Genomic DNA, 26,226 nt, shown 5'->3' on the forward strand with positions numbered 1-26,226 from the left:
GGTGCAGAAAACCATTTGGTAACCACGGTAACAGTGAGTCAACAAGTAAACAAGCACTTAAAGAGACAGCGTCCCCCTGGCTGTATAAAACCTCATTTAAAAATAAACTAAGAGACAAGATTTGACTTCCAAGGACTCCATTCCACCATGTGGAACAGAACAGTCTAAGGCCTCTTGTTCCCTGGGACTTTCTGCTGCTAATTTCAGTATTTTAGGAAATAATTTGCTGTGAATATTGAATGTTAACTATTCTGAAGGAACACAAGTACTGGGAACATTCCTTAAAGGGGCAGTGTTGTCTGCTATTGTGTGCTTTGTGTGTGTAATTCCACCCTCTCAGGCAGTGACCACTGCAATGGGATTGCGCTGGGGGCCTGCTTTTCTGTAGCAAGCCTCCAAGGCTTCCTTTTCAGAACAAAAATTCTCATCCGCAGATGCGTAACATGGAATTTGAGAGAATTCCCGTGTCCAACAGCTGAAGGATGGAGGTAGCAGGAAACACATTGGGTAATGTGCTTCTCTCATTGGGTATGGTGGGCATAGTTGAGCCTGGGAGCTGGGATCTGAGTGGGTGAGGGTTAAGGCTGGGGGAGGTGCAAAGGCTCATTGGTCGCTGATTGGCACAGCCCTCAGAATCTTTCCACACCCACCTCACGGTCCCAGGATTGCCAAAAACATTGGCCGGAATGTCTTAAGTCCACCTCTCCATGCTTTATTGGCTTTCGGTGAATGCGAAGATTGGATTAAAAAAAAAGGCCTTGACTTTCACATCCCACTTCCAATAAACCGGACTGTCTGAGGCACAAAGATACAAAAGTCCCCTAACCCGAGGCAGAGCAGATTACCAGGGAAGATGCTGTCTCTTTAATGTGAACAACCACAGTTGTGTCCAAATAAACACTCACCAGATCCAAACCCAGGGATTCCCAATGTGCTGTCACCATTCCCAACCCCTTGCGGTAAACCAGGAATCCTGATTTAAGCACAATATTGCTTGGCAGAAACTAAGAAAAGGGGTGGGGGGGGGTGGGGGGGGGGTAGGAGTGAAGTAGGACTGGCCGAGAAATCTCTGGCACCCAAGGAAATACATTCGGGGACCAGTGGTAACCAGCACAGATCACACAGGACAGTTCCTGTGCTGGCCATTTCTTGCCATTGTCAGTGTGCTGGAGCCAGAACATTCCAGTGGGCTGTGGCGCCTGGTTGATGGTCCTATTTGGCTAATAGATTACGGGGGTTAGGATCTGCTGCTGAGGTTCTCCAACCAGAGAAGTCAGCGATCTGCCACGTGTTTATCAGAATTCAACTGTGAGCTCACTCCCAACCTGTGCCTATTTTCATCACAATTACAGAGAAAGACACAACATAAAAAATACCACCGACAAGTACAAAGATTAAAAAACTAAATACACTCCATTTACTCTTTGGACAGGTGTTAATACAAATTCACATTTAAAAAAATACACTTTGCACAACTGGAACAATTCATTACACTGAGAACTTATAAAATAAATTAAAATGTACAGAAAGATATTGAACCGTGTGGTTTTCCGATCACAGCAACAGGGACTCGCCCCTCACAGGAACCTTTCAGATGCTGCAATGGATAATGGAATGGGAGGGAATCTGGCAGTGTGAGTGGGGTGACTGGAGGGTTTGCCTTCGTTCAGCCACTCTCCAGCATCTTGTTGGCATGCTTGTTGGCTTCATCGATGCGGGCTTTGTTCATATCCCCCTGGTTGAAGAAGAAGATATGAAGTTTGGAGTTGTGCGTGTGCACATACCCAACATCTTCCCCAGCATTCCACCATTGCATCTGTCATTAACTCCCTCCTGTTTTCCATCATCTCACCTCTACCCACCTCCTCAGTCACCCCTCCTCTTCTAATCCTCGCTCTGCGTCCAGATTTCACCCCTTGTAGAACATCTTGCAACACTTGCTCCATTACAAAGACACTTTGTGTGTGAAAATATAGTTTAGATTACTCTGGATGATGGAATGGGTCAACTTAGAACACAGAACATAGAAAAACTACAGCACAAACAGGCCCTTCAGCCCACAAGTTATGCCAATGATATCCCTACCTCAATCCTATTAAGTCCCATGTACTCATCCAGAAGTCTCTTAAAAGACCCTCGAATTTGCCTCCACCATCACCGATGGCAGCCGATTCCACTCACCCACCACCCTCTGAGTGCAGCTTCCACAAGTCATCCCAAGAAAGGTTCACAGGAAATCCCTATGCCTAAGCTGATAATGCTTTGGCAGTTAACTGGCATTAGTGGAAAATGACATTCAGACATTGAGCACCAAGTGGTGCAATTATTATAGTGGGCACACTGCTCTTATCTGCTGGGCCTCTGACGCAAATCTTTGTCTCTTCTTTGGACACAGGTGAGGTCCCAGAGGACTGGAGGATAGCTAATGTGGTACTGCTGTTTAAAAAGGGTAGTAGGGATAACCCTGGTAATTATAGGCCAGTGAGTTTGACATCGGTGGTAGGAAAATTGTTGGAAAAAATTCTTAGGGATAGGATGTATAAGCATTTGGAGCGTTGCGATCTGATTAGGGATACGCAACATGGCTTTGTTCAGGGGAGGTCTTGTCTTACAAATCTGGTAGAATTTTTTGAGGAGGTGACAAAAACGGTTGACGATGGGCGAGCTGTTGATGTCATCTGTATGGATTTTAGTAAGGCGTTTGACAAAGTCCCTCACGGTAGGCTGGCAGATAAAGTTAAGGCACATGGGATACAGGGACAGGTATCTAGATGGATTGAAAACTGGCTGGGCAACAGGAGACAGAGAGTAGTAGTGGAAGGGTCCTTTTCTGGCTGGAGGTCAGTCACCAGTGGTGTGCCGCAGGGCTCAGTACTGGGACCTCTCCTCTTTGTAATATATATAAACGACTTGGAAGAGGGTGTATGTGGTGTGATCAGCAAGTTTGCAAATGACACCAAGATGGCAGGATTGGCGGATAGTGAGGAAGATTGTCAGGTGACACAGCAGGATATAGATAGGTTGGTATATTGGGCAGGTGGATGGCAGATGGAATTTAATCCTGACAAATGCGAGGTGATGCATTTTGGAAGGAATAATGCAGGGAGGAGTTACATGATAAAAGGTAGACCGATTAAGAGTATAGAAATACAGAGGGACCTGGGAGTGCAGGTGCACAAGTCTCTGAAGGTGTCAACACAGGTAGAGAAGGTTGCGAAGAAAGCTTATGGAATGCTAGCCTTTATAGGAAGGGGTATAGAGTATAAGAGCTTCAGTTGTACAGAACGTTGGTTAGACCGCATTTGGAGTACTGCGTCCAGTTCTGGTCACCTTACTACCGGAAGGATGTGGAGACCCTGGAGAGAGTGCAGAGAAGGTTTACCAGGATGCTGCCTGGTATGGAAGGACTGGGATATGAGGAAAAATTGGGTAAACTGGGGCTCTTCTTAGAAAGACGGAGATTAAGGGGGGATCTGATAGAGGTGTATAAGATAATGAAGGGTATAGATACAGTAAACAGTGGCAGGCTTTTCCCTAGATTGGAGACAACTATCACGAGAGGTCACGAGCTAAGAGTGAGGGGGGAGAAGTATAATTTGGATACTAGAGGAAGGTTTTTCACACAGAGGGTCGTGGGGGTATGGAATGCACTGAAAAGTAAGGTGGTGGAGGCAGGCACGCTGGACTTGTTTAAGGTTTACTTAGATAGGCACATGAGTGAAACAGGGATGGAGGGTTATAGGCGACAGTTTTAAAAAGGGTCAGAGCCTTGGGACAATATTGGAAATGTAATACTACATGTTAATGTTTTGCCTCTTTTAATCCACAGGTGTCCGTCCACCTTGTTGTCAAATGAGGGGCACGCACACGGTGGGTCATGCGTGGGCTGCTCTTGGATGTTTCGAGAATGGCCTAGTACTTCGTGTCATTGTGTGTGCTTAAACCTGGACCAGCAGACGGGCACCACAACAGCTCAGTGACTATCACTGCTAGCTGTGCAGATACATGGATTTGGGCCTGTGTCTGTGGGAGTTTGCGCATTCTCCCTGTGGTTGCGTGGGTTTCCTCCGGGCGCTCCGGTTTCCTCCCACACCCCAAAGATGTGCTCTTAGGCTGATTGGTGTAACAAATTGATCCTACACTATTCTCCCCTGAACCTGGCTACATTTGGGGTACCATTCACATACACCCGGGGCAGGGTAGGTGTAGGAAAATGCTTTGTTGAAATGGCGGCGTGGGCTCGTTGGGCCGAAGGGCCTGTTTCCTGTGCTGGGTTGTTCTTTGTTCTTTATCTGCATGAAACAACTGTGCAGAACACATCATTCAGACTGAGACTGCAGACTGTAGTGCGGCAGTGCTACATTGTCAGGGATGTCATTTCCTCAGATAGCACCATTTGAATAACAAGTCCTTACCAAAGGAAATTTATATCTGCCATGGAGGAGGTCAACAAAGATTCAGTTAGTTAATTCCTGGGGTGGAGGAATTGCCCTGTGAGGCAAGATTAAATAGACTGGGCCTTTATTCTCTGGAGTTTAGAAGAATGAGAGGTGATCTCATTCAAACTTACAAATTTTGTATAGGGTGTGACAGGATAGATGCAGGAAGGATATCCCCCCTGGCTGGAGGGGTGGGTATAGAACCAGGGGACACAGACTCAGAATAAAGGACAGGCCATTTAGGACTGAGATCAGGAGGAAGATGTATGGGATTGGTGGTAATTTAGGTACTTGGATCAGGAATTGGTTAGCAGATAGGAGACAGAGGGTGGTGGTTGATGGTAATTATTCATCATGGAGTTCGGTTACGAGTGGTGTGCCTCAGGGATCTGTTTTGGGGCCACTGCTGTTCGTAATCTTTATTAATGATCTGGATGAGGGTATAGTTGGGTGGATTAGTAAGTTTGCTGATGACACCAAAGTCGGAGGTGTGGTAGATTGTGAGGAAGGGTGTCGAAGTTTGCAGGGTGACTTGGACAGGTTGCAGAGCTGGGCCGCGAGGTGGCGGATGGAGTTTAATGCGGAGAAGTGTGAGGTAATCCATTTCGGTAGGAATAACAGATGTGTTGAGTATAGGGCTAACGGGAGGACTTTGAATAGAGTGGAGGAGCAGAGGGATCTAGGTGTATGTGTACATAGATCCCTGAAAGTTGGGAATCAAGTAGATAAGGTTGTTAAGAAGGCGTACGGTGTCTTGGCGTTTATTAGTAGGGGGATTGAATTTAGGAGTCGCAGCGTCATGTTGCAACTGTACACAACTCTGGTGCGGCCGCACTTGGAGTACTGTGTGCAGTTCTGGTCCCCACATTACAGGAAGGATGTGGAGGCTTTGGAGAGGGTGCAGAGGAGGTTTACCAGGATGTTGCCTGGTATGCAGGGGAGGTCCTATGAGGAGAGACTGAGGGATTTGGGGTTGTTTTCACTGGAAAGAAGGCGGCTAAGAGGGGATCTTATAGAAACATATAAGATGATTAGAGGTTTAGATAGGGTGGATGGTGATAGCCTGTTTCCTCGGATGGAGAAATCTAGCACGAGGGGGCATGGCTTTAAATTAAGGGGGGGTAGTTATAGGACGGATGTCAGGGGCAGGTTCTTTACCCAGAGGGTGGTGAGGGACTGGAATGCCCTGCCTGCTGCAGTTGTAAATGCGCCTTGTTTGGGGGCGTTTAAGAGATTGGTGGATAGGTTTATGGACGAAAAGGGATTGGTTTAGATTAGTGGGTCAATGTTTTTTTTTAAAAATAAGACTGGTCGGCGCAACATTGTGGGCCGAAGGGCCTGTTCCGCGCTGTAATGTTCTATGTTCTATGAAGTTCTTCACTCAGAGAATGTTGAAACTTTGGAATTCTCTACCCCAAAGTATTGTAGATGCTCAACTATTCATACTGAGATCGATAGATTACCACATCTTAAAAACATCAAAGGATCTGGAACTCTCTCCCTGAAAGGGCACTGGAAGCAGAGTCTTTGAATGTTTTTAAGACAGAGCTAAACAGATTCATGATTTAAGAAGGGGTGAAAGGTTATCAGGAGTAGTCGGGAATGTGGGGTTGAAGTTATAATCAGATCAGCCATGATCTTATTGAATGGCGGAGCAGGCTGGAGGAGCTGAGTGGCCTAATCGTGTTTCTAATTCACATGTACACATGTATTCACATGTATGTACACACGGGCATAGTGCAGGAAAATGGTGCTAAGATAACAGGACAAGCATTGAATGGGGGAGTGAGTTTAAAGGGCTGAATGGTCTCCTACTGCTATCCCTCATATTCTGATGTTCAACATTAAAGATCTGATGGATTTTCTCATCAATTGTTGGGATCTGATTATTCACAAATTGCAATTCTGAAATGGCAACATTTCAAAAGTATTTAATTGCAACAAACTCTTCCCATTGATTGTGCTAGATTTGGTCTGACACTCCCAATCTCAACTAATCATAAAATCATAGAGTGCAGGGGAGGTCCTTTGACCCATCGAGTCCACACCAACACACCTGAACTCCCACCTTATCCCATCTGCTCACACTTGGCCAATAGCTCTGAATGTTATGACGTGCCAAGTGTTTATCCAGGTACTTGTTAAAGGATGTGAGACAACCCGCCGCCACCACCCTCCCAGACTGTAAAAAGATTTTTCCTCACATCTCCCCTAAACCTCCTGCCCCTCACCTTGAACCTTTCATGTCCCCTCATGACTGATTCTTCATTTTAGGTGAACAGTTGCTTTTTATCTACTCTGTCCATGCCCCTCATAATCTTATACACCTTGATCAGGCCTCTCCTCAGTCTCCTCTACTCCAACAAAAACAACCCAAGCTTATCCAACTCCTCTTCATAACTTAAATGTTTCATCCCAGGCAGCATCCTGGTGAATCTCCTCTGCACCCCCTCCAGTGCCATCACATATAAAATGTGGCAACCAGAACTCTTGGAATCCCTATAGGCCATTTGGCCTATTGAGTCTGCATCAACAACAGTCCCACCCCAGGCTCTATCCCCAGAACCCCACACATTTACCCTGTTAATCCCTCTAACCTACACATCCCAGGACACTAAGTGGCAATTTAGCACGGCCAATCAACCTAACCTGCACATCTTTGGACTGTGGGAGGAAACCAGAGCACCCAGAGGAAACCCACGCAGACATGGGGAGAACATGTAGATTCCACACTTTTGCTTTTATACTTTACCCCGATGACTTCCCTCATCAGCCATGGATGCCTCATCCTCCCCTTAACATGTTTTCACCTCCTTGGGATGAATTTCTGTTGTGTCTCCCAAATAACCCCCCAAAACTCCTGCCATTGCTGTTCCACTGTCTTCCCTGCTCAGCTCCCTTTCCAATCCACTCTGGCCAGCTCCTCCCTTGTGACTTTGTAGTTAACTTTATTTAATTGTAATGCCGTTACATCTGATTCCAGCTTCTCCCTCTCAAACTGCAGGGTAAATTCTATCAGATTGTGGTCACTGCTCCCTAAGGGTTCCTTCACCTTCAGTTCCCTAATCAAGTCTGCCTCATCACCCATCACCAAATCCAGAATTGCCTGTTCCTTGGTAGGCTCTGTCACAAGCTGCTCCAAAAAAAAATTTCTTGGGCATTCCACAAATTCCTTTTCTTGGGATCCACTACCTACCTGATTTTCCCAGTCCACCTGAATATTGAAATCCCCCATGATTACTGTAATACTGCCTTTTCTATCTCCTGATTTATTTTTGCCTCACATCCTGACTATTGCTGAGGGGCCTGTACATAACTCCCAGCAGGATCTTCTTACCTTTGCGATTCCTCAATTCTACCCACAGAGATTCTACGCCATCTGATCCTATATCACTTCTTGCTATTAATTTAACTTCATTCCTTACCAATTATGCAATCCCACCCCCTTTTGCCCATCTGCCTGTCCTTCCGATAGGATACATATCCTTGGATATTTAGATCCCAGCTCTAATCCCCTTGCAGACACATCTCTGTGATGCCCACAGCATCGTAGAATTTCAATATGCGCAACAAGCTCATTTACCTTGTTCCTCATGCTGCCCGCATTTAGGTACAACACCCTCAGTCCTGCATTAACCACCTCCTTTCTCATACTTGTCACCCTTTTTGTTCTGCCTGAGGTTAGATTCCTGCCATACTCTCTGTTCTATTACACGGTCTGTAAACCTTACTAACCTCTCCTGAGCCCTTGACTCCTTTAACCAGTTGAAAGTCCTCATCACTAACCTGCACTCCTACATCTCCTTTAATTCAGATTTTCTAATTTCCCCTACAACTGAACCACCCCCCCATTCAATTTAAACCCTATCAAGACAGTTATGCGATTCACTCGGACTCTGGTCCCAGCCTGATTCAGATGAAGACTGTCCCAATAGAACAGGCCCCTTTCTTTCCCAGGACTGGTGCCAATGTCCCACGAATTCAAACCCATTTCTCCCACATCAATCTTTAAACCACGCATTTACCAGTTAAATCTTATTGACCTTGTGCCAATCAGCTCATGGCTCAGGTCATAATCCAGAGATTATTTCCTTTTTGATTCTGCTTTTTAATTTAGCTCCTAGCTGTTCATACTCCCTCAGCAGAACCTTTGCCCTTGTTTTATCTATGTCATTGGTACCTACATGGACCATGTTACTGGATTTTTACCCTCCCACACCAAGTTCCTCTGCAGCCCAGATGAGATATCCTGAACTCGAGCACCAGGTAGGCAACACAACCTTCGGGACTCTCGATCCTGGTCACACTGAACAGTGTCAATGCCCCTAATTATACTATCCCCAATAACAAACTTTCTCTCCCTGCACCCCCCACCACCCCACTTGAAAGGCTCCCCATATCATGGTGCTGCAGTCAGTTGGCTCATCCTACCTGCAGTGCCCATTCATAAGAACATAAGAAATAGGAGCAGGAGTAGGCCATCTAGCCCCTCGAGCCTGCCCCGCCATTCAATAAGATCACGGCTGATCTGTCGCGGCTCAGTTCCACATTCCCGCCCTCTCCCCATAACCCTTAATCCCCTTGCCTATCAAAAACCTATCAACCCGCATCTTAAAAATATTGAGCGAGGCAGCCTCCACCACTTCAACGGGCAGAGAATTCCAGAGATTCACCACCCTTTGAGTGAAGAAGTTCCTCCTCAACTCAGTTCTAAACCGCCCCCCCTTTATCCTGAGGCTGTGCCCCCTAGTCCTACTGTCCTTTCTGAGCAGGAAGAGCCTCTCCACCTCTATCCTATCCATCCCATTCAAGATCTCATACGTCTCAATGAGATCTCCCCTCATTCTTCTATATAACGAGTACAAGCCTTGTTTATTCAGCCTCTCCTCATAGTTCAACCCCCTCAACTCCGGAATCAGCCTAGTAAACCTCCTCTGCACTCCCTCCAAGGCCAAAATATCCTTGCGTAAGTGCGGCGACCAAAACTGCACACAGTACTCCAGTTGCGGCCTTACCAATGCCCTATACAGCTGCAGCAAGACCTCCCTACTTTTATATTCAATCCCCCTCGCTATGAAGGCCAGCATCCCATTCGCCTTCCTAACCACCTGCTGCACCTGCAGGCTGGGTTTTTGCGACTCATGCACCGTCGCCTGCTGCATTCCTGTGCACACAGGGAGCAAGAATCTCAAACCTGTTGTGACTGCCTCCTGAAACACAGCATCCCGCTAATTCTCCCCCTCCCTGGTGTGTCGCAGCATCCGAAGCTCAGAATCCAGCTCATCCACTCTGAGCAGGAGCTCCTCAAACAACCAACACTTACTACAGACATGCTCCCTGGAAACCACAATGGGGTCCAGCAGCTCCCACATCCTGCAGGAACAACACATCACCTGACCCTCCATCTCTATTTCATTTAATTAGTTTTTAATTTGGTTTTTAAATTTTCTTTTATTTAAACTTTTATTTTATTATACATCTCAACACAATTTCTAACCAATAACTTAAATCCCCTCTGACCTGTTTTACTGTGTGATTGTGTGCCCTTATTCTGCTAACAGTCTGTGTGCCCTTCCCGCACCAATCAACATCATGAACTTAAACCTGAGTTTGCTTTAGCGACTAGCTCAGAATCCGATCATGGCTCTACATTATTTGATGTTTGAGGCATGCACCTAAACTCTGGTTACATTGAAAAAATATCTCACAGTAAACGCTCTAAACCACTATCTCAAACAGTACATTTCCCCACGCTGACTATTCTTACCTTGGTCACAATCCGGTCAATCTGGGTATTCTGGGAGCTGATCTCGTTGCCCATATCCAGCGCCATATGTCGGAGGTTTCCGATGATGCTGCCCACCTGCTCCAGGTTTTCTTCCATCTCATTTTCCCGAGCGTCGTCTGTGACTCTGAAATCAAGACAGGTTGCCTGAGGTGAGATATTGAAATCAGACATTTCCCTCGTGCCTCTCACAGGGGGTGACTTTAGTTTGACTTTAATAAAAAGCCAGAACAGGACCACTATCATTAGTCAGTGGAGTCCGATACACCCAGTGACTGAGCTGCTTTTGGAGGCTGGGTCAGTTATTCATCAAAAATAAAAGGTTGACTTTTACAAGGAATTTAAAATGAGTGAAACAACACTTTTATTCACTGGTCAGGTTCAGGGTGTGACCTTAACGTTTGAGTTATTTCACAGAGAGGGAGTGACCTGCAGAGGGAGGGAGTTAGCTGTAGAAAGAGTGTGTTAGCTGTAGAGAGAGGGAGTTAGCTGTAGAGAGAGAGGGAGTTAGCTGTAGAGAGAGAGGGAGTTAGCTGTACAGAGAGAGAGTTAGCTGTAGAGAGAGAGGGAGTTAGCTGTACAGAGAGGGAGTTAGCTGTAGAGAGAGGGAGTTAGCTGTAGAGAGAGGGAGTTAGCTGTACAGAGAGGGAGTTAGCTGTAGAGAGAGGGAGTTAGCTGTAGAGAGAGAGGGCGTTAGCTGTAGAAAGAGGATGTTAGCTGTAGAGAGAGGGAGTTAGCTGTAGAGAGAGGGAGTTAGCTGTAGAGAGAGGGAGTTAGCTGTAGAGAGAGGGAGTTAGCTGTACAGAGAGGGAGTTAGCTGTAGAGAGAGAGGGAGTTAGCTGTAGAGAGAGGGAGTTAGCTGTAGAGAGAGGGAGTTAGCTGTACAGAGAGGGAGTTAGCTGTAGAGAGAGGGAGTTAGCTGTAGAGAGAGAGGGAGTTAGCTGTAGAGAGAGGGAGTTAGCTGTAGAGAGAGGGAGTTAGCTGTAGAGAGAGAGGGAGTTAGCTGTAGAGAGAGGGAGTTAGCTGTAGAAAGAGGGAGTTAGCTGTAGAGAGAGAGGGAGTTAGCTGTACAGAGAGGGAGTTAGCTGTAGAGAGAGAGGGAGTTAGCTGTACAGAGAGGGAGTTAGCTGTAGAGAGAGAGGGAGTTAGCTGTAGAGAGAGGGAGTTAGCTGTAGAGAGAGAGGGAGTTAGCTGTAGAGAGAGGGAGTTAGCTGTAGAGAGAGGGAGTTAGCTGTAGAGAGAGGGAGTTAGCTGTAGAGAGAGAGGGAGTTAGCTGTAGAGAGAGGGAGTTAGCTGTAGAGAGAGAGGGAGTTAGCTGTAGAGAGAGGGAGTTAGCTGTAGAGAGAGAGGGAGTTAGCTGTAGAGAGAGGGAGTTAGCTGTAGAGAGAGGGAGTTAGCTGTAGAGAGAGAGGGAGTTAGCTGTACAGAGAGGGAGTTAGCTGTAGAGAGAGAGAGTTAGCTGTAGAGAGAGAGGGAGTTAGCTGTACAGAGAGGGAGTTAGCTGTAGAGAGAGGGAGTTAGCTGTAGAGAGAGAGGGAGTTAGCTGTAGAAAGAGGATGTTAGCTGTAGAGAGAGGGAGTTAGCTGTAGAGAGAGAGGGAGTTAGCTGTACAGAGAGGGAGTTAGCTGTAGAGAGAGGGAGTTAGCTGTAGAGAGAGAGGGAGTTAGCTGTAGAGAGAGGGAGTTAGCTGTACAGAGAGGGAGTTAGCTGTAGAGAGAGAGGGAGTTAGCTGTAGAGAGAGGGAGTTAGCTGTAGAGAGAGGGAGTTAGCTGTAGAGAGAGGGAGTTAGCTGTAGAGAGAGAGGGAGTTAGCTGTAGAGAGAGGGAGTTAGCTGTAGAGAGAGAGGGAGTTAGCTGTAGAGAGAGGGAGTTAGCTGTAGAGAGAGAGGGAGTTAGCTGTACAGAGAGGGAGTTAGCTGTAGAGAGAGAGGGAGTTAGCTGTAGAGAGAGGGAGTTAGCTGTACAGAGAGGGAGTTAGCTGTAGAGAGAGGGAGTTAGCTGTACAGAGAGGGAGTTAATAGAACATAGAACATAGAACATAGAACATTACAGCGCAGAACAGGCCCTTCGGCCCACGATGTTGCGCCGACCAGTTACAAAAACAATGACCCACTAGCCTATACCAATCCCTTTTCGTCCATAAACCTATCCAGAGATCTCTTAAACGCCCCCAAACTAGACGCATCTACAACTGCAGCAGGCAGGGCATTCCAATCCCTCACCACCCGCTGGGTAAAGAACCTACCCCTGACATCCGTCCTGTAGCTACCCCCCCTTAATTTAAAGTCATGCCCCCTCGTGCTAGCTTTCTCCATCCGAGGAAAAAGGCTGTCACTATCCACCCTATCTAAACCTCTAATCATCTTATATGTTTCAATAAGATCCCCTCTTAGCCGCCTTCTTCCCAACGAAAACAACCCTAGATCCCTCAGTCTCTCCTCATAGGACCTCCCCACCATACCAGGCAACATCCTAGTAAACCTCCTCTGCACCCTCTCCAACGCCTCCACATCCTTCTTGTAATGCGGGGACCAGAACTGCACACAGTACTCCAAGTGCGGCCGCACTAGAGTAGTGTACAGTTGCAACATTACACTGCGACTCCTAAATTCAATCCCCCTACCAATAAACGCCAAGACACCGTACGCCTTCTTGACAACCTTATCTACTTGATTCCCAACTTTCAGGGATCTATGTACACACACACCTAGATCCCTCTGTTCATCCACACTATTCAAAGTCCTCCCGTTAGCCCTATACTCGACACATCTGTTGCTCCTACCAAAGTGAATTACCTCACACTTCTCCGCATTAAATTCCATCCGCCACCTCTCGGCCCAGCTCTGCAACCTATCTAAGTCTCCCTGCAGACTATGACACCCTTCCTCACAATCTACCACACCTCCAACTTTGGTGTCATCAGCAAATTTACTAATCCACCCAACTATACCCTCATCCAGATCATTAATAAAAATTACAAACAACAGTGGCCCCAAAACAGATCCCTGAGGCACACCACTCGTAACTGCACTCCATGATGAATATTTACCATCCACCACCACCCTCTGTCTCCTATCTGATAGCCAATTCCTGATCCAACTTCCTAGATTACCCACAATCCCATACATCTGCATTTTCTGCAGAAGCCTACCATGGTGAACCTTATCGAACGCCTTACTAAAATCCATGTATACCACGTCAACTGCCTTACCCCCATCCACCTCTTTGGTCACCTTCTCAAAAAACTCAATAAGGTTAGTAAGGCACGACCTACCTGCTACAAAACCATGCTGACTATTTCTAATCAATTCATTACACTCCAAATAACTATAAATCCTATCCCTAATAATTTTTTCTAAAACCTTGCCCACAACAGAAGTAAGACTCACCGGTCTATAATTCCCGGCAAAGTCTCTGTTCCCCTTCTTAAACAATGGGACAACATTCGCTATCCTCCAATCCTCCGGGACTACACCAGAGACCAATGACGACCTGAAGATCTGAGCCAGAGAGGGAGTTAGCTGTAGAGAGAGGATGTTAGCTATAGAGAGAGAGGGAGTTAGCTGTAGAAAGAGGATGTTAGCTGTAGAGAGAGAGGGAGTTAGCTGTAGAGAGAGGGAGATAGCTGTACAGAGAGGGAGTTAGCTGTAGAGAGAGGGAGATAGCTGTACAGAGAGGGAGTTAGCTGTAGAGAGAGAGGGAGTTAGCTGTAGAAAGAGGATGTTAGCTGTAGAGAGAGGGAGGTAGCTGTACAGAGAGGGAGTTAGCTGTAGAAAGAGGGTGTTAGCTGTAGAAAGAGGATGTTAGCTGTAGAGAGAGGGAGGTAGCTGTACAGAGAGGGAGTTAGCTGTAGAAAGAGGGTGTTAGCTGTAGAGAGAGGGAGATAGCTGTACAGAGAGGGAGTTAGCTGTACAGAGAGGGAGTTAGCTGTAGAGAGAGAGGGAGTTAGCTGTAGAAAGGGGATGTTAGCTGTAGAGAGAGGGAGGTAGCTGTAGAGAGAGAGGGAGTTAGCTGTAGAAAGAGGGTGTTAGCTGTAGAGACAGAGTTAAGAGAGGTGACTGGAACTCTGTTGCGACGAAGTCAGGAATGTGATGGAATACTCCACGCTTGTCTGCATGGGTGCAGCTCCAACAACACTCAAGAAGCTGGACACCATCCTGTACAAAGCAGCCCCGCTTGATTGGCACCACATCCACAAACATTCAATCCCTCCATCACTGACGCTCAGTAGCAGCAGTGTGTGCTATCTACAAGATGCACTGCAGCAATTCACCAAAGATCCTTGAGACGGCACCTTCCAAACCCACAACTACTCCCATCTAGAAGAACAAGGGCAGCAGATAAATGGGAACATCAACACCTGCAGGTTTCCCTCCAAGCCCCACACCATCCTGACTTGGAAATATATCACCATTCCTTTGGCAGTCGCTGGGTCAAACTCCAGGAAATCCCTCCCTAATGGCATTGTGTGTCAATCCACAGAACATGGACTGCAGCAATTCAAGAAGGCAGCTCACTGCCACCTTCTCAAGGACAACTAGAAATGGGCAATAAATGCTGGCCAGCCAGCAACACCCATGTCCCACAAATGAATTTTAAAAAGTCAGTGTTTTTGGAGACAGAGAGTGAGATTCTCTGGCCTCCCCTTGCCCCGCTCTGTGTTTTTCTCTGTGGTGGGAAGGCAGCATGCTGTTTGCTAGTGGTTAGCACTGCTGCCTCACAGCGCCAGGGACCCTGGTTCGATTCCCGCTTTGGGTCACTGTGTGGAGCTTGCACATTCTCCCCGTGTCTGTGTGGGTTTCCTCCGGGTGCTCCGGTTTCCTCCCACAGTCCAAAGGTGTGCGGATTAGGCGGATTAGCTATGCTAAATTGCCCCTTAGTCTCAGGGGGAATAGTTAGAGTTAATGCAAAGGGTTATGGGGATAGGGCCTGGGTGAGACTGTGGTCAGTGCAGACTCAATGGGCCGAATAGCCTCCTTCTTCACTGCAGGATTTCATGATTCTATGATTCACATTGTTCTAAATGAGGCTTGACTCCAGTTGGAAGCTGCTTTCTTTGTCCCACTTTGAATGGCAATCCTCTGTGTAATTAACACCGGAATGAACCTGAAAAGTGGGAGTTCCTAACAGAGGACACTCCCAACCTGTTCCAGTTTAAAGTGTGTTTTAGAAACAACTTCTGAGCTATTTAACTACAAGAAACCTCACAACCATCTTATAGGAACCTCACATCAACTTTAAACCACTGAAATCATCCAAGGAACTACAGGCCTGCCACATGGGGGAATCATAAATCAGAGGCACAAATATCTATAATCTATAAAAGTACATTGCCATCACTAGAACAAAGAACAAGAACAAAGAACAACACAGCACAGGAAACAGGCCCTTCGGCCCCACAAGCCCGCACCGCCCATTTTACCATTATGTGCGAATTTGTGTGCGTGTGTGTGTGTGTGCGTGCGCGCATGTAAGTCTGTATGCATGTGTGTGCGAATTTGTGCGTGTGATTGTGTGTGCGTGTGTGTGAGATTGAGCGGGTGATGCTATGTTAATTCAGGGTAAGTGTGTAAGAATAAATAATCTTTATTATTGCAAATCACCAAAGCTTGTTGCTGAAATTATTTAATTAAAACAAATACTCAAAGAAGTAATAAGTACAAACCGCTATCCATATAAAACAAGGCTCTCTGAATGAGTATTATGAATTGGTGCCATTCTCCTGCCTTTTCCCTGTACCCCTGCACATTGTTTCTATCTATGTAATCATCTAATACCCTCTCCAATGCCTCGATTGAACCTACCTCCACCATACTTCCAGGCAGAGCATTCCAGACCCTAACTACATGCTGTGTGAGAAAGTTTTTTCACATTACATTTGCTTCTTTTGCAAATCATTTTAAATCTATGCCCCCTTCGTTCTCGATCTTTTAATGAGTCCAAACATTTTCTCCCTATCTACTCTGTCCAACCCTCTCATGATTTTGAACATCTCTATCAAATCTCCTCTCAGCCTTCTTCTCTCCAAGGAGAACAGTCCCAACCTCTCCAATCAATCCTTATAATTGAGGTTTCTCTTCCCTGGAACCACTTTTGTCAACCTCTCCCGCACTCTCTGCAATGTGTTCACATCCTTCCTATAGTGTGGCACCCAGAACTGTACACAATCCCCCAGCTGAAGTCTAGAGACTCCAGAACAATCCTGGAGGGTGAATTGTCCAAACACATTTCTTATACAATCCTCTCTGCCAGGAGGAAGAGAGTGAATGAAGAATTTGATCTGTCTGGGCTGGATTCAAAGTAACATTCCAGTCCAATGTCACCCAATTTCCATTCAATTTAGCATGGCCGATCCACTTAACCTGCACATTTTACAGTGTGGGAGGAAACCGGAACATCTGGAGGAAATCCATACAGACGTGGGGAGAATGTGCAGACTCCGCATAGACAGACACCTGAGGCCAGAATTGAACCAGGTCCCTGGCACTGTGAGGCAGCAATGCTAACCACTGTGCCACCGTGCCACCAACACATGTCAGCATCATCAGGAATGGAGCTCTTTGTTTTGAGAACCTTTTACCTTCGGATGTATCCACCGCTCATGGCCATCTGCTCCCGGTCGTCCATCACTCTGGCCGGCTGGCTGGCCACAACACCATCCTGATTATTTCCCCACACCTTCTTGTAGGCCCCTCCGGCCTCAAAGTTCTTTAACCTTGGAGGTAGAAAATGCACAAGGAGAATTGTTTTGCCTCTCAGATCACATTCATTTCAAGTCAAAGCCTTCCTGGTTATGTATACTCCATAACTACACAAACAGGTCAATGGGCATCAGACAGACACAACAGTTCAGTGATTAACTTCTTACACGTGCACAGAGCCTCAGGGTTTACTGTTCCTCACATTCTAGCTGCTAATGTGCTGTGAACATGAAATGTACTCCCCCCACCCTCCCAATTAACCAGCTGAAATTATTGGCTTGCAAGTTGCTAAATAATGATCACCAGCATTGGAAAATAGTATTCATTCCAGACAGTGAAACTCCTCAATGCACAAGAACTTATATTCTCCAGCTTTTCATTGGCTATCCTAATGTTTGTGACAGCTAACTATTACTCTAGTGGAACGTAGCAGCCTAATTGCACACTGCAAGGTCCAACAAACAACAATGTGGGTGGCAATGGTGGCACAGGGGTTAGCACTGCTGTCTCACAGCGCCTTGGATCACTGGGTCACTGTCTGTGTGGAGCTTGCACATTCTCCCCCGTGTCTGCCTGGGTTTCCTCTGGGTACAGTAAAAAGTCTGACAACACCAGGTTTTAGTCCAACCGATTTATTTGATAATAGACTCACAAGCTTTCGGGGTTAGCCCCTTCGTCAGGTGAATGGAGAATTCTGGCCTCAGACAGAGCATATAAAGCTTTAGAGATTACTGATTAGAATGCGAATCTTTACACCTAACCTGCTGTTCAAGACCTGAAGTGGCTGACAATGTGAGTGGAAGGAGCACTGATCACAGGTTAAAGAGATGTTAAAGAGATGTGGAGAACTCTCCATTCACCTGACGAAGGGGCTAACACCAAAAGCTTGTGAGTCTATTATCAAATAAATCGGTTGGACTAAAACCTGGTGTTGTCAGACTTTTTACTGTGTTTACGCCAGTCCAACGCCGGCATACCCACATCATTTCCTCTGGGTACTCAGGCTTCCTCCCACACTCCAAAGATGTGCAGTTTAGATGGATTGGCCATGGTAAATTGCCCCTTAGTGTCCATAGATGTGCAGGTTAGGGGGATTGGCCATGCTAAATTGGCCCTTAATGTCCATAGATGTGTAGCTTAGATGGATTGGCCATGTTAAATTGCTCCTTAGTGTCCAAAGATGTGCAGGTTACATGGATTAGCCATGGTAAATTGCCTCTTATGGTGGGATTTTACGAGCTTGCCCAAGGCCAACAGAGAATTTTGACTGCAGTACAAATCTGGCCTTAGTGTCCAAAAGATGTGCAGATGAGGTGAATTGGCCATGGTAAATGTGTGGGGTTATGGGGATAGGGTGAGGGAGTGAGCCTAGGTAGAGTGATCTTTTGGAGGACCAGTCAGACTCGATGGGCTGAATGGCCTTTTTCTACACTATAGGGATTCTATAGATGGTGACCAGTTAATCCATTTTTGTCATGTCAGTTGAGGGATAAGTATCGGAGGACACCCCCATCTCTTGAGTGGATAGTTCTGTTGAATCCATTATGTGAACTCGAGAGAGCAAACATCCTCCAAGGGATGGTTCCCTTCATAGTGTAGCACTGCCTTGGTGCTGCGCTCAGAGTGTCAACCTAGATATTGTATTGGAGTTTCCAAAGCTGTAACTTGAAGCCACAACCCTCTAATACAGAAGAAAGCTACACTGGGCGATGGGCAAGTCTTCGGTTAAAACTCTCCAGTGACTCAAATGAACCTCAGAGGTCTGAGGTTCCACTCTCAGTTTGTGTTCTCTGGCCTCCCTCAATGACCCTCAGCTGTGGGTGGGGAAGAAGTCACTAGGATTCATGATACAAAATTACAATTCCCCCCAGAAAGTGGAGGTATTTTGGAAATCCCTGTGACGTGAAAAACTTGCTGACATCATTTACTAAGTATGATCGTAGATGACCATGTGGCTAAGATTCCTGAGGGATGAAGGGACTTTAGGAACTGGAACTACTGGCTGAGAAGGGAAGAGGAAGGAAAGAGCCTCTTGGTCAGATTTTTCCTATTTTGCCCGTGGCTGGGATTGTTTGGCCTCTCTGCAGTGAACAGAGTTTTGACTGAGTGCCAAATTCTCCATTCTCAGTGGCAGTGGCGGTGGGGTGTGCAAGACCACAGAATCTTGGCCTGTTTTGAACAGAACATTGAGAACATTACTATTCTGCAGCCAACAAGACACTACATCTGTAATGTTTGTCAACAGAAATTAATTATTTGTAAGCACACTATTCCTGATGACTCAGATGCCTTTTAGTGAACATTGCATCTGCCATGAATTGAATTAGAAACAGAAGGTGCCAGGAGACTTGGTTCTGTGCAGCACACGCAATGCTAAAGCAAGAGTCTCCACAGCACTAAACTATCTTTGTTTGAAATGCACTGGAGGAGCTCTGTTCTTGTGTGCTTTATATGCTCTGTCTGAGGCCAGAACTCTCCATTCACCTGACGAAGAGGGAAACCTCGAAAGCTTGTGGGCCTATTATCAAATAAATCGGTTGGGCTAAAACCTGGTGTTGTCAGACGTTTTATTGTGTGGGAGTCTCAGCCTCAGGTCTTTCCTCTGGCTGTTTCAGGTCTTAAATCTCGTCATGACCAGGTCTTTTCTCCTTGGAGAGACGAAGGATGAAGGGTGACCTGATAGAAGTGTATAAGATGTTGAGAGGAATAGATTGGGTGGATTCTCGGAGGCTATTTCCCAGGGCTGAAATGGTCACTACGAGAGGACACAGGTTTAAGGTGCTGGGGAGCAAGTACAGAGGAGATGTCAGGAGTAAGTTTTTCGCTCAGAGGGTGATGGGTGAGTGGAATCGGCTGCTGTCGGTGGTGGTGGAGGCAAATTCGATAGGGTGTTTTAAGAGATTTCTGGATGAGTACATGGGATTTGATAGGATTGAGGGTTATAGGTAAGCCTAGTAGATAGGGATATGATCGGCGCAACTTGTGGGCCAAAGGGCCTGTTTGTGCTGTAGTTTTTCTATTTTCCATGTTCTAAGCATGGTGGCACAGTGGTTAGCACTGCTGCCTCACAGCGCCAGAGACCCGGGTTCAATTCCCAGCTTGGGTCACTGTCTGTGAGGAGTCTGCACGTTCTCCCTGTGGGTTTCCTCCAGATGCTCTGGTTTCCTCCCACAGTTCAAAGAAGTGTGGGTTAGGTGGATTGGCCGTGCTAAAATTACCCCTTAGTGTCAGGGAGACTGGCTAGGTTAAATGCATGGGATTATGGGAATAGGGCCTGGATGGGATTGTGATTGGTGCAGACTTGATGGGCTGAATGGCCTCCTTCTGCACTGTAGGATTCTGTGATTCTATGAGCAGGCGGTTTGGGAGGGTGAGGGGGGTGGAAGCAGGTTTTGGGGGATGGAAGGAGGAGGGTTGGGGGGTGTAGGGAGAGTTGGAAACAGGAGCTTGCAAGGGGTTGGAGGGGTGGAAGCAGATGAGGGTGGGGGTGAAAGGGGGGGATTGGGGGGACAGTAAGCAGGAGGTGGGGGTGGGACATGAAAGGTGGAATTGGGAGGAGAGTGTGCAGGGGGGTGGTGGGGGAGGGGAACCGGAGTGCTGGGGGTAAATGGGGAGAGGTCGGGGAACAGCGAGTAGGAGGTTGGGGGGGGGGGGGGGGGGGGGGAGGGAGGGAGGGGAGGGGAGCAAGCAGGGGGTCGGCACTCCTGCTCACCTTCGCCCTCGAGGTGTTTGAGGACAGATAGAAGTTTTAAAAATGACGTGGGCCTCTTCTGAGTAGTGAGCACAATGCTGTGGCCAGCTTTCAGGCAGTGTAGGCCTCGCTGCGTGGATTCGAAGATTCCAATGTAGTCTCAATGCTGAGAATTGGACATTGAGTGTTTGATTTTACACAGATGATGGGCAATAACTGGGACTGACTATTCAAACTGTGATCTCAAAGTTTTGAGGTGTGTATTTGTAGTGCTTCTTTATCAATTAAAGCTTACAGAGTGCAGAGAGGTTAGCTCCAGACATCTCCTTCACTAGCTGGCTATCTGGATTGGAATGGTGGCCTTACCGGACTCCGGTCTGACACCAGGGTAAGTTCTGAACCAGCACCTGGTAATATTTTGGAAGGGTTCTCTCCGAACGTTGCTGTCCACATGGTTAAATTTGACGTTTTCCGTCTCCATTTTTTAAAGAAAGTTATTTTGATGCTGGATCAGTCAATGGGGAAAGTATTTAACGAGACGTGTAATTAACAAGTGGATGCTAATTTAAACCTCAATCCCTCTGATGAGGGGCTCCCAGGTTCAGTAAGTTCATCAGTCACTAATCGCGCTCTGCTGATGATGCACAGGGGAATGAGTAGGCTTCAGGGAGAGGGAGATAGCAGGTAGAGATAATTCGAGATTGGACAACCTGCAAATTAGTAATGTCAGGATGAATGGGTCAGGGTAGCTTGGCTTTCCAAGGCTGGCTGGACACCCTTTTTGAGATTGTATTTCATTAAGCTTCACTCAATGATAAAGCAACACAAGCAGTTAAAGGAACCTGTGTACCTGGGTACAGGGATGGGGGAGAGGGGAGGGGGTTCTCTTAACATTTAATGCAATGTGTCTGTGTCTCTCCCCATCTCCACCACCCTCCATCTCTCCTGCCCATGTGAGTCTTGGAGAAACTCTGAACATGTATTGGAATGGAGTTCACAATGGTGTCTGTGAGGGAACGCCAACTCATGGACTTCCCAAACTACCTCCAAGGTATCACTGGCTCCTCCCACCCGTCCCGCCTTCACAACTTTACGCACTTCCTGCAACTCAACAGGAAAAGTTTATCTCTTATTAAATTGCCTCCCGAGTGATAGCAGGCAGATGGTTCTATTCAGTCATCATGCAAGCCAAAGCATTCAATCCATGCGGAGAAACCATCTGCCCTTCATGGAACCTTCAGCTGAAGGTAGCTGAAGAGAAAGATGACAGAAACATATAGAAATAACATACCCGCTTTATCGCTAGGGCTACTTATAGAACATCAACATCACGGTCAGTGTGAACACCTTTCAGATATCCATTCTCCCTTCCTAAACACATTGGGATTTCCAGCCCTCTGGGATTGCACTGTACTCCCCAGGAATTGAAGATTAATCTCCAGGATGCTGCTAGGAGCAACAATCAGCTGGCAAATCAGAGCCATCTGTGAATTTTTCACATTTTCTTTGAACTTTTTCTATCATTAGTTGAAGTTTTGGCAAATGCATTGACTGACAGTCAAAGTGAATCCAACTGGGTATCTATCAGCTTTCCAATTGGCTGTGGGAAGGCACAACACGTGGAGGATGGGCCAATGGTGGGAGGGGTTGAAGGCAGGATGTCACATGATGAAATCTCCAGGAATCCAACCCTCTAAACGTCTCCCTAGGTATCTCCTGCTGAACTCCCCCTGTCCATTCCCACCTCTCTCCCATTAAACTATCTCGCAATCTCTCTTCCCCATTTATGTCCCCTAACTATCTCCTCCATCAATCTATCTCCCCATCTCCCCGCCCCTCTCTCCATTTACCATGGCCCTCCCCCCCCTCCTTTTTTTTCATTTACTTACCCATACCACAATCCGTTCTACTTCCTTGTGTCCCTCAATGCCTCTTCCCTTCCCCAATCTCCCTCTATGTCTCTCTCCACCCAGCTATTTCTCTGTCCATCTAACCCATCTCTCACCTTTCTACCTTCCCTGTCTCTGCCCACCCCTCCTCTTTCTGCCCATGTCTCTCTCCCCACCTCTACCACCACCCTCCCAGGCACATCCTCAGCTGTCTATCCCACCTCTCTTTCCCAATCCCTCTCAATCATCACTGTGTGCTCCTGACATTCCAGGTGGCACATCCTCATGTTCCCAAGCCTGCAATCACTTTTGAAGGAGAAAACAAGCTTGAGCTTTCACCCCCGGTTCACCTGAGCAACATCCTGAAACTTACAAGCAGTTTACCTCTTGCTGAGCACCCCACCCACCCCCCCGCAACTGAAAAGAAACTACCATGTGAGTTTCCGCATTGTGCTCAGGTGAGCTGGCAAACCTCACCATCTCGCTCCAGATCACCAGGTGAAGAATCAAGGAGGCCACATTATGATTTAATTTTTCTTTTTGCTTGATGAAAATGTTTGGGAAAATGTCCCCATTCTGACACTTTGACAACAAGACCACCTTATTTCTGGATTGATTTAGAAATTTGAATGGGACAATACATTCCTGGTGGGTAGCGTTTGATTTTAATGTCATCCAACCCTGGCAGGTAGTTAGCTTTTTAATATTATATATATATCAAACTTTTACAGCGTAAAACACATTGACAGCATGCCGGTATTTTTACAAATTAATGCTTCAACACCAGGATGTCATATAAATAGCCCCAGCGACTATCTGTTAGCAGAAACAAGCACTGAATGACACAGGAAACACAGAGAAAGAGAGACAACCATATCTTGAGAGAAGGAAAGAAAGATTCAGATTGTAATTGAGTAAGACGTGGAAGAATTTCCTCTTCCGCTTCTGAATGTTTGTTGTTAACAGGCCTCGGAAATGACAATTTCCACTCAATACCTCTGAGTTAGAACCCGTCCTCCCGCTACCCCCCCATAGGAGTAAGCGAGATAAACCAATCCAAACTATCCTTCAAAGAGCACACACATGGCCCAGATTTTAGATGTGAAACCAAGTAACTAGAAGGATTGGGCCCTGCTCTGTTGCTGCTCTCACCACAGCTGGTTTGATTTTTTTTAATGATCATCTTTATCTGGTTCAATTGTGAAAAGAAATATCTTTCCCTGATAGATTTTATGGTCAGGAGTCTTTCTTAAGGGTGAGGGCCCCGCTTCTCGACTTTGCCCCCTGGCTGAGGTGTAATGACCCCCCCGCCAGGTTAAATCACCGCCAGCCAGCTCTCCCCCATAAGAGGAACTCATCTGGAACTCTGGCCACTTCATCTTTAACTGCTGAAAGGTGTGATACCACCCCAGCATCCAAACGAATGCAATGTGTGTGTTTCTTTTGAAGGGTTGAAGGGTTATGGGGAGAAGGAAGGCAAGTGGGGATGAGGAACAGCATACCAGCCATGGTCAAATGACAGCATGGACTCGATGGGCTGAATGGCTGGATTCTGCTCCTATAGCTTGTGAACTTATGAACCGCACACAACTTGTTTTCATTCTAAATCTTCCAGCACACAAGATGCTGAGGATCCCACAAATCCATTCCTGTGTATAATGGCCATGGTTTTCTGACCCTGACTCTGGTGGGCAGCATCGCGAGGTGGAAGGGGACTGGTTCTCCAAATTTTCCCACTCCACCCGCAGCAATGTCCGCTGGTGTTTAGGATGGAACATCCTGCCAAATGTTGATGACCACAGTTGTTGGTATTAACCAGTACGTGCAGCATGGCAGCTCAGTGGTTAGCACTACTGCCTCACAGCACCAGGGACCTGGGTTCGACTCCCGACTTGGGTCACTGTCTGTGCAGAATCTGCACAGTCTCCCTGTGTCTGTGTGGGTTTCCTCTGGGTGGTCCAGTTTCCTCCCACAGTCCAAAGATGTGCTGGTTAGGTTCAATGGCCATGCTAAATTCTCCCTCAGTGTACCCGGACAGGTGCCAGACTGTGGCAACTCAGGGATTTTCACAATAACTTCATTGCAGTGTTAATATAAGCCTACTTGTGACATTAATAAATAAACTTAAAACTTTTAAACTTGACCACACTGATCAAGTGGCGTACTGGGAGGATAATACTGGGGTCAGTGTATTTCATTTGACTCCAATATTGCCATGAGTTTGAAGATGCCCCGTTTATGACAGAGATGAGAAGGAATTTCTTCACTGAGGGTTGTTATGTCTTTGGGATTCTCTTCCTCAAACAGCAGTGGAGGCTGGCTCACTGAATATATCCAAGACTGAATTAGATTCTTGATCGCCAAGGCAGCCAAAGGCTTTCATAGATTTCACATAATCCCTAAAGTGCAGAAGAAAGCCACCTGATCATCGAGCCTGCACTGACAACAATCCCACCCAGGCCCCATCCCCATAACTTCACACATTTATCCCACCAAAACCCCTGACATTAAGGGGCAATTTAGCATGGCCAATCCACCTAACCGGCACATCTTTGGACTGTGGGAGGAAACTGGAGCATCCGGAGGAAACCCATGCTGACAGGGGAAGAAATGCAAACTCCACACAGACAGTGACTCAAGGCCGGAATTGAACCTGGATCCCTGGCACTCTGAAACAGCAGTGCTAACCATTGTGCCACCATGCCATCCCTAAGGGGCAGGCAAGAGAGCAGAGTTAAGGGCACAATTGGATCAGCCATGATCTTACTGAATAGGCTCAATGGGCTGAATGGCCTACTCCTGTTCCTATTTCTTATGGTCTTATGATCAATCATTGTTGCATCTTGTATGACCGAGGTGTGCTAAATGGTACTAAACCTCCTTCTGTATTCCTTGGGCAATGAGTAGGAGCAAACACGTGTGATTAGTTTGATAGCAGCTCCAAGTTTGGCCAGCTTGGGGGTGTGATGGTAATCCAGAAGCCCAAACGCCGGGAGCATGGATTCAAATCCCAAAATGGCAGCAGATGGGTTTTAAATTCAATTAAAAAAAAGCAGGAATATAAAGCTAGTCTCAGTAACGCTGGTCATGAAACTATCATCGATAGTGCTAAAAACTCATCTGGTTCACTGATGTAGTTTAGGGAAGGAAATCTGCCATCCTTACCCGGTCTGGCCTACATGTGACTCCAGAGCTACAGCAATGTGGTTGACTCTCAACTGCCCTCTGGAATGGTCCAATAAACCATTAGGTTTAAAGAGGGCTGGTTTAGCCAGCCATGCCCATATCCCATGAAAGAATTGTTTTCAAATTCAGGGACTCAGTTCCTCGAATCTACTTTCTGATGCAAAGTCTGCTGTCAAAACCAAGGAGAAAGCCTTTGCTGATTATCAGGCATTTAGCACCGAGGGCTGAGATGTCAATCATTACAACAAGTCGAGGTGTTGAGTGCCTAGTTCACCACAGATACAGGTGTAACTCAAGAACTTCCTAAACCCACAACATTCAATCACCTTGACTAAAAGACCCAAAACAAAATAGGTGACATGAAAGGCTTACCTCTGCTGCAATGGATGGGAAACTCTTTAAAGGAACGCTGAGAACGTACATTTTATATGTATTTTAGGAACACCGTACATCACCACCAGGTTTCACCTCAAAAACGATTGGAATTAGGTGAAACTGTTGTGTTTTTTATTGGTGTTGGCCATTTTTCAGACAGT

The 26,226-nt window shown here is 46.6% G+C and overlaps 1 protein-coding gene across 3 annotated transcripts in view; it reads right to left on the reverse strand.

Moving 5' to 3' along the window:
* Positions 1-1,045: 1,045 nt before the first annotated feature.
* Positions 1,046-26,226, reverse strand: part of LOC145337152 (synaptosomal-associated protein 25-like) — a 298,706-nt gene continuing 273,525 nt past the window's right edge. For all 3 annotated transcript variants that reach the window (XM_080181939.1, XM_080181938.1, XM_080181940.1), the window contains 3 exons: positions 16,804-16,938; positions 10,207-10,351; positions 1,046-1,735 (listed from right to left, as the gene is read on the reverse strand). In XM_080181939.1, coding sequence (XP_080038065.1) covers positions 1,667-1,735; positions 10,207-10,351; positions 16,804-16,938 — 349 coding nt within the window. In that variant the 3' untranslated portion in view covers positions 1,046-1,666. The remainder of the gene's footprint in view (positions 1,736-10,206; positions 10,352-16,803; positions 16,939-26,226) is intronic.

The sequence above is a fragment of the Carcharhinus amblyrhynchos genome, unplaced genomic scaffold (assembly GCF_965287045.1).
Source record: "Carcharhinus amblyrhynchos unplaced genomic scaffold, sCarAmb.v2.hapA scaffold_44, whole genome shotgun sequence".
NCBI lineage: Eukaryota > Metazoa > Chordata > Chondrichthyes > Carcharhiniformes > Carcharhinidae > Carcharhinus > Carcharhinus amblyrhynchos.